The sequence below is a fragment of the Artibeus jamaicensis genome, unplaced genomic scaffold, assembly GCF_021234435.1.
Source record: "Artibeus jamaicensis isolate MK-2021 breed Jamaican fruit bat unplaced genomic scaffold, CSHL_Jam_final contig_1128, whole genome shotgun sequence".
NCBI classification, from domain to species: Eukaryota; Metazoa; Chordata; class Mammalia; order Chiroptera; family Phyllostomidae; genus Artibeus; species Artibeus jamaicensis.
Window position 1 is genome coordinate 2,732,248 of NW_026521220.1, and position 7,993 is coordinate 2,740,240.

Below are 7,993 nucleotides of genomic sequence, written 5' to 3' on the forward strand. Positions count from 1 at the left end.
TACGGGGAAACCTGACGGATATGCTGACTTGCTGACCTCTGGCCCCTCCACCTGTGAACTGATGAGGTTTCCAACAGGGGGACTCTGATGATGGGTGATGGGGCAGTTGCGGCTGGTGTGCTGGGAAGCCTGGTGCTTCTAGAGCTTGATGGGGGTTGCCTTGGGGCCGAGAGCAGCTGCAGGGTCCTTTCTGTTTGCATGTGGGAGACGTGGCACAGACAGACCCACCCTAGACATTACCTGGGGAGAAGAAGCCTCTGACACGACTTCCTTGAGGCACTTCAGTGGCCTCTGCAGGGGCACCGACCCCAGGGAGACTACCCTCTGGTGGACCTCAACCATCCCAGTGGTGGGAGAGGGTGTCAGGGCGCCTGCCAAGCTACCTTCTTGCCACTAAGCAACACAGCCCACACATCCTTCCTCCACCCCACTCAGGCCAGGCCAACAGCCTGCCCAGATGCCCGGTGGTCTCTTAGCAGAGCCCCGCCACAGCCTGCCACTTGCTCCTCTCCCCTGGGCCCCCTCTTGCCCCCTGTTCACCCTCCTCTCTTCTCTGAACCATGAACCAGGACCACCCTCAGCACAGCCACCCGCTCAGGGAAACCCTGCCTGGGCCCGCCTAGTGGCCCATGCTTAGCTGTAAACCCACGCAGCCCTCAGTTACTATCTGTCATTCCCTGCTGGCCCAGGACAGGCTCTGGCTGTTTTTATTGACACCTGTGAACCCAGTGCCAGCAGTCATGGCCCTCAAGCTTCAGGGTTGAGTGGGCTCCTGCCAAGTGGAGAGATGCCCTTAGGGTACCTTTTAAGATAGGTGGGGGGCTAATGTGGCCAGGTAACGGCACCTCTTAGCTGGGCCCCTGCCCGCAGCACCCCCATGGACTCAGGCCCCACCGAGAGGAGAGGACAGGCTCGCTCCCTGGATGGCTTCTGCCCCTCTGCAGGGGGCCCCGTCCCGCTCTGGCCTAACAGACCCCAGGCAGTTTCAGATCTAGAAGCGCCTTCCCAGTGCTGAGCTCACAGGTGCTCCTGTCCTCGGGGTCCTGGGTCCTGGGTCCTGGGAAAGCTCCCCGTGGCTCTGTCAGGGGCAACTTTCCCAGTGATCACCATCTGGTAGCTTGGGCCCAGCGATGCAGTCCTAAGTGAAAGTCTCGGCAGAGATTTGAGCCCTTGGGCAGAAAAGTGCATGAAATAATAGCCCTTCCTAGGCTGGCGGTGCCTCAGGCACTACAGGGCTCCCAGCAGGCAGCAGAGGTGCTGGCAGTGACCCTTCCTCTGTCCTTCCAGGCAGTTGCCGGACCCAGCCATCGAGGACCAGGGCAGGGAGTATGTGCGGCCCATTCTGAGCAAGTACGCGGCTGTGTGCGTGCGTTGCCCAGGCTATGGCACCAGGTACAGTGGGGCTGCTGGGTGCATCTGGTTCTGTCCCATGAGGAATCTGGCCTTACTCAAGCTCTGTGGACCCCAAAGCCTCTGCCTTATCTAGAAGAGCCTGCCATTTCAGCTTAGGCGGCTGTGGGGTGACCAGATGCCAGCTCCCAGGGGCGCTGCAGACCAGGCGTGCAGTCTCTGAGGCTTCCGCTGCTTCCCAGGAGAGGGCCCTAGGCTGCCTCCTGCCCTCTTACACCGCCACAAGGGGGCCAAGATGGCATTGGGCATACTCTTGTCAGTGAAGTCAGCAAATCCCTGTGGACTCAGAAGTCTCACGGTCTGGCTCTTGTTTTCACTTGCTGTGGCCAGCGTCAGGGCTAGGTCATCTAAACCTGGGATGTTGCCTTATCCTAGGAAAGGTGAAAAGACCATGGTTGCAAGATGAAAATGTCTGGGAGGGAGAAGCATGGCTGTTTGCTGTCCTGGCAAATTCCTTTCTTGCCTCCCTCCCTGCTGGGGGCGAGGCTGGGAGGCCTGGCCCACCCACGTGGCTCCATCAGAGGGCAGCTCAGAAGCTGCACTTGGAGGTAGCTGGGCTGCACAGATGAGGGTCCGTTGCTGGTCCAGCCAGATGCTTCAGGAGTGCTGCTGCTACGTGCCTGGCCCCCCTGGCCTGGAGGTGGAGCATGGCTGCATGTGCAAGCCACCCATCTGCCTAGGCTCAGCCTGGGTCTGGCCCCATGGGCACCAGCCTTGTATCAGGCTGGGGATCTGTAGACTGTGATGGATAGGCCCTGCCCTTGGGGGCCCATGGCCTGCAAGGACTCAGGGATGAGGTGTTTGGGCCATGGCAGGCACCGACTGGTTTTTAGGTTCAGGTTGTCTGAGATTGAGCCAAGCCCCTCCTTTCCCCACAGGTGGGAGAGGTTGGTGTTGCTGCCTCTGTGCAGCTGAGGAGGTGGTTCTTCCAGGAGGATGTGAGCCAGCCTCACTGTGGTAACATGGCTAAGGCTCTGCTGATGCTGAGGGCATCGGGCAGAGAGATGGACATGGGAAGTCCTGGGAACTGCTGACCAAGAGGGTGGCAGGCCCCCCAAGTCTTCCATCCTTCAGGGAATGGCAGTTTCAAGCCTTCTGGCTAGGGGATGGGGTGGTGGGCAGGGCCAGCATGGTGTGAATGCCCGGCACTGATGCTCTCGGGCCCAGTGATGCTCCTTGGCCTGAAGAGGGTGGCATGGCTCAATGGCAGTCTTTCTTGATGGGCTAGCTTTTCCCTCAGCAGGAGCGTCATTTTCCTCAAGCCCCTCCTCCATCATGGGCTTATTTTTGTGATTAAATTGTGTGCTCCTGTGTACTTGGTATGTGAGGCAGAATGCCAGGTCTCTACTCTGGCTGGAACCCCCAGTTCATAATATGCATGCACCCACTCTGGGTGTCAGCCTGCACTGGGTCTGCTTAGGGACTCGGTGCCTGCCCTCCATCAGTGGGAGACAGGTGCTAAGTGAGTACTGGCCATGAGGAGGGCCAGGCAGGAGGAGAGATGTGCTGAATATTTGGGATGGGGAAGTGGGGGGTGGCGAGGAAGGGCACAAAGGAGTTTTCTAGGTGAAGAAGTCTTGGTCCCCAAACAGTTGACAGGTTGGCCTCTTGGAAGCTCTGAGTGTCCACAGTGGTGCTGGGCCATTGCCTGAGAGTCCCGGGGGATTCTGAGGAGGAAGTAGCTTGTCAGCCCAGGGCTCACCCTGGCAACAGTGGTGGGCGGTTGGGGCTTGTACTACAGAGGGTGGGCAGGGTAGGCTAGGGGAGTTTCAGAGTGGAGGCAATAGGACGCGTTAAATGGGAGCTCCAGGCCCCATCAGGCTCAGTGCCCAGCTAACCCAGAAGGGTACCGCTACTCCTGGAGGCTGCAGCTCATTAGGGACCTGCCTCCAACGAAGCTGAGTGCCCAGCACAGGCCCCAGGTGCAGTGGGCTTGACCTTTCTGTCTCACATCTGACCCCAGTTGGGGCTCTGACAGGAGGGCAGGGTTCTGAGGGCAGTGGGTTGAATGTGGGCCCCATGCTCTCTTTCAGAACCAACACTATCATCCTCGTGGACGCGGATGGGCACGTGACCTTCACAGAACGCAGCATGCTAGACAAGGACCCTTCCCGCTGGGAGACCAATACCCACGAGTTTAGGCTGCAGAGCTAAGTCCCACCCCTGGGTGTGGCCAGACAGCTCCTCTAAGGCCCAGGGCTGGATGGGAACCTTCCACAGCACATGCACTGCCTGGTCACGACTCCGCCAGTGTCCCTCAGGACCAGGGCCCTCTGATTTGTGTGTGATCTGTCCGTGTCACTGTATCCAGCTAGAGGTCCATCCTTATGCCAGTCGGAGTGATACAATCCCACAGCCAGGTCAGGGGGAGGTCCAGGTCTGTTGTGCATGTGTGAACACGCCTGGCCTTGCCTCTGCCTATGCATAGAGATGCATTGTAAGGCACACACTTACATATATGCCTATACATGCATAGGCACCCCTGTACATCCCTTGGGGGCACATGCACAGGCACAGGCAATAGATATGTGCATACATCCTGGAGCACACACATGCACTTGTGCCAGACAGGGAGAGCTGTGCCTCTCATGCCCACACGTGCTTTTGGCCAGTGGGGCTTTGCTTTGATCAAAACAACAGGAGTTTAAAAGTGTCCCCTTCTCTCCTGGGCACAGGCCATTCCTGACAACCAGACCTGCTCTTGGAGGAGAGATAGGCCACATATGGAATGAGGAATGAGGAAAATGCAAGAAAAACCTACTCTCAATGAAGTTCAGGTCTGGTTGGTGGGCCCAGTGGTCCTGCGTGCACTCGGGGTCCCATGTGTATGGGCCTGCCCTGTGACTGGGAGTCCTTCGTGTGCTGGGTGCCTCAGCAGCCTGTCAGGCTCTGCCTGCCCACTTGTGGGTTCTGGGCAGGCCCATCTCAGTGAGGGGACACAGCCAGCCCTTGCCTTTCCCTTCTCCTCAGGGAGGCAAACTTCATAGGAACCTGTACTCGAATGTGAGATGTCGATAATAAAACTCTAAGGCTGTGGTGAGTGCACACAGTCCAGGTCCTTAGCTCTTGTGATGGGGACAATTGGAGCTGCTGCGTGCGAGGGGTTGGGGGCTGCTGTCCCGGCCTGCAGGAGTTCCCATGGCACAGATACTGCTACAAGGCTCTTTCTACTCTCTCCTTCTGCTTGTAGTTTCCTGAGTGCTAAGAGGGTCCTTGGGCAGAGGCCGGGGTGCGAGAGAGCTTGTTTATATGGGACGCAGTAGTTGCCAGTGACAGGGCCTCCTGAGCTGGGCTGAGGAGCCAGGGATTTATCCGGGTGCAATGGGGTGCCCCTGGGAGCCCCCTACACTCAGTGTGGACCATGGAGGCCAGGTCAGGCTCCCAGCTCAGGCGCTGCTAATGCCCGATGCCCTCTCTGCCTCCCAACATGGATCCCACCCCAGCATTCACTTGGCCAGGCACGTCCACCCTTGGGAGGCGCCACAGGGTGGGTGCACAGCCACTGAAGAGCCTCCAAAGATGTCCGCCTCTGCCCCAGGGGTGGGGCATTGGGGGAAAGCATCTCCACCCTTGTCATGGACCCCTCTGTGTCCAGCCTGCCCAGGGCTCCCTAACAGCCTGGGTCCCGCAAGGAAGGGACAGCTCGAGGTGTAGTTTGGTGATTGTTAGGGGTTGAATTTTGTGCCCCCAAAAGATATGCTGTAATCCTTCTTAGGGACCTTATTAGGGTTTTATAGGGCTAATCAAGATAAAATGAAGTCATTGGGGGAGGGGCCTCAATAAAGAAATATGACTGGTGTCCTTATTTAAAAAAGGGAAAGTTCGGACACATAGATGTGCGCATAGAGGGAACATCCTGTGAAGACAATGAGTATACTGCCACACACCAAGAAATTACCAGAAGCTGGGAGAAAAGCCTGGAACTGATCCTTCTCTGTCACCATTAGAGGGAGCGTGACCCTGCTGTCGCCTTGGTCTCAGACTGCAGGCCTTCAGAACTGTGAGAGAATAAATCTCTGTTTTTGCCAGCAGTCCCCAACCTTTTTGGCACCATGGAGGGTTTCTTGGAGGATGAGTGTCGGGGCCGTGGGCGCGACAGGAGGTGGAGCTCAGGCCAGCTTTGCTTGTTGCCCGGTTCCTGCCTGAGGGTTGGGGGCCCCAGGTTTATGCCATTCATTTGTGGTACTTTGTAATGGCAGTTCTGGAAAAATAACATAATTGTGGCCTTCACTTTACAGATGAGGAAACCAAGGCTTGGGGATACACCTCAACAGTCCCATAGTCCCAGGGCAAATGGGGAGGCAGAGCCATGAGGCCAGGAAGGAGCACAATGAGAACAAGATGGACCTTGGGGTTCCTGCCCCTGTGGGCCCACAGTCCTCCCCACACTGGTCTCATCCTGCTGCCCAGCACCCCTCCCACCTTCACTCTTTTTAAGCCTCTGCCACTGTTTATGGCTACACTTTTTGCATAGTTTCTGCCCCAGGGCCTTTGCACTCATCCCTTCTGCCTGAGGAACTCCCCTTTCATATATGCCAACCACGTTCTCCCTCACATTCTATGGGCTTTGGCTAAAGCTTTCTGGGGGAGGGGGTTCGTCCCATCTAAATTTGCAATTTTCCCTGCCTTGCTCCCTCTCTTTCTTTATATCAGTTAGCACTTTCTGACATACTATACATTTTGATTGTTTCTTTTATTTTTAAAAAAGATTCTGTTTATTTTTAGAGAAAGAGGAAGGGAGGGAGAAAGAAAGGGAGAGAAACATCAATTGGCTGCCTCCTGCACTTGTCCTGACTGGGGACTGGCCCTGCAACCCAGGCATGTGCCCTAAACGGGACTCCAACCAGCGACCCTTCATTTTGCAGGACGGTGCAGAGCCAACTGGGCCACACCGGTCAGGGCTTGATTGTTTATGTGTCTCCCTGTCAGGAGAGCTCCAGGAAGTCAGACCCTTTTCTCTCTTGCTCACTGCTGTATCCTAATTCCTAGGATAGGTAGATATTTGAACCAGGAGTGACAGTGCTGATGTTTCCCAAGCCTTGTGTTTATTTAGGTCAGTGCCTTGAAATGAGGCCTCTGTACTGTTATAAGGGTACAGGGACCCTAGGAAGCTGATGTTTTTGAGAAGCACTTTTGACAAACCATCAAGGAAGGCCCGGGCCTGACTTTGGCATGGCTTAGCCAGTCCTTTGTGCTTGCCACCAGATACATTAGATCCCTGAGCCCCCAACATGGGCCCTCTTATCCTGGGCAGATGGGGAATTCATCGCTTTCTCAGATGCACCTTTTTCAGTTGAGCTTCTGCTGCTCTCTGGCTCCAAGACAGCACAGCTGAGGTGTGCTGGCATGGAGGTTGGACGTGGGAGGCTGACTGATGCAGAAGCGTCTGTGAGCAAGCATGACCAGGTCAGGAATGCTGCCTGACCTCAGGTCTTGTCCTGGCAAGTCTGGGCTCCTTGTCTTCTGCCCTCAGGGACCCCTCACAATCCCACCTTTTGATATGTTTTGTCAACTGATGGTTATTGCCACTAATTCAATGTCAACAGGAGTCCTCAGTTTGGGGGGCAGTGAAGAAAGAAACTTTATTCAGTGCAAAACTGCTCAATTGGCTATGAAAAAAGCATAGCTGTAGAACTCTAGGGCCAGCCCCTCTCCAACTAACAGCTCTGCTCTGCCCTGCAAATCATCTTTGGTATTTCATTTCAGGCAAAGAAACACAGTATTAAGTTTTTGATGTTTTTGATGGAAAGGAAAAGTGCATTCTCTGAGCCAAAGGGGAGCTGGCTTATGTGGACATAAGCCCCCATATCTGGTCTCTGATTCGTCCATCCTCATGCAAAGGAGGACTCCAAATCCTTGTAGTATGGCCCAAAAAGCACTTCTGTTTGGTTAATATAGAGCCACTCTGATTGGCTGGAACTGCACAGCTCCAATTGGACAGGGAAAGCCTCATTCCTATTGGTGAAAATAGGATTCCAGGAACTGTAAGGGTTTGCTCAGATGGCAGAAACACTGCAGGTCAGCAGTTCAGTGCAGAGGCAGGCAGTTGAGTGATGACTTCTCTGTGAAGTGCAGTTTGTGTGAGAGTCCCCTGTGCAGTAATGGCTCTGTTTTCAAAAATTTGAGCCCACTTAGCTACCAGGATCCCTTCCCTTTTTAGTAGGTGTCTTTTTTTCCTCGGAGTTCAGTTTGGATGTGTACACATTTGCTGGTAACCAGGATCACTTAGTTAAGGTGCCAGCAGATGGCATCATCCAGGCTCTTCAGCAAAGACCTGGCTTATAGGTCAGCCAGGATGAGGTGGAAACATGAGCCTAGAGAGAAGTTTCCTCCCCTACACTGGGCTGGAGTTCCCAGCTTCCAGGTATCAATCTTTGTGACTTGGAGGCTGGAGTCAGGTGGGGATTGTAGGGGAGGTCCTGTGGTGAGGGTCCTTGTCCTTCACCCAGTTGGTCCCCCACCCCACCCTTGAGGGAAGTTGGCTGTAGGGTGCAGGTCTGAGGTCTCAAGTTGGATCAGGGCAGGTGCCGGCCCCTCAGCTCAGTAAGCAACAATATACGGAGAGGTGGCTGTAGCTGAATGG

The 7,993-nt window shown here is 55.3% G+C and overlaps 1 protein-coding gene across 5 annotated transcripts in view; it reads left to right on the forward strand.

The window, feature by feature from the left end:
* Positions 1 to 4,455, forward strand: part of TANGO2 (transport and golgi organization 2 homolog) — a 30,800-nt gene extending 26,345 nt beyond the window's left edge. For 4 of the 5 annotated variants that reach the window (XM_037141304.2, XM_053664919.1, XM_053664918.1 and 1 more), the window contains exons 8-9: positions 1,288 to 1,392; positions 3,444 to 4,455. In XM_037141304.2, coding sequence (XP_036997199.1) covers positions 1,288 to 1,392; positions 3,444 to 3,564 — 226 coding nt within the window. In that variant the 3' untranslated portion in view covers positions 3,565 to 4,455. The remainder of the gene's footprint in view (positions 1 to 1,287; positions 1,393 to 3,443) is intronic. The other variant, XM_053664922.1, reaches the window with a different exon arrangement.
* The last annotated feature ends 3,538 nt before the right edge of the window (positions 4,456 to 7,993 follow it).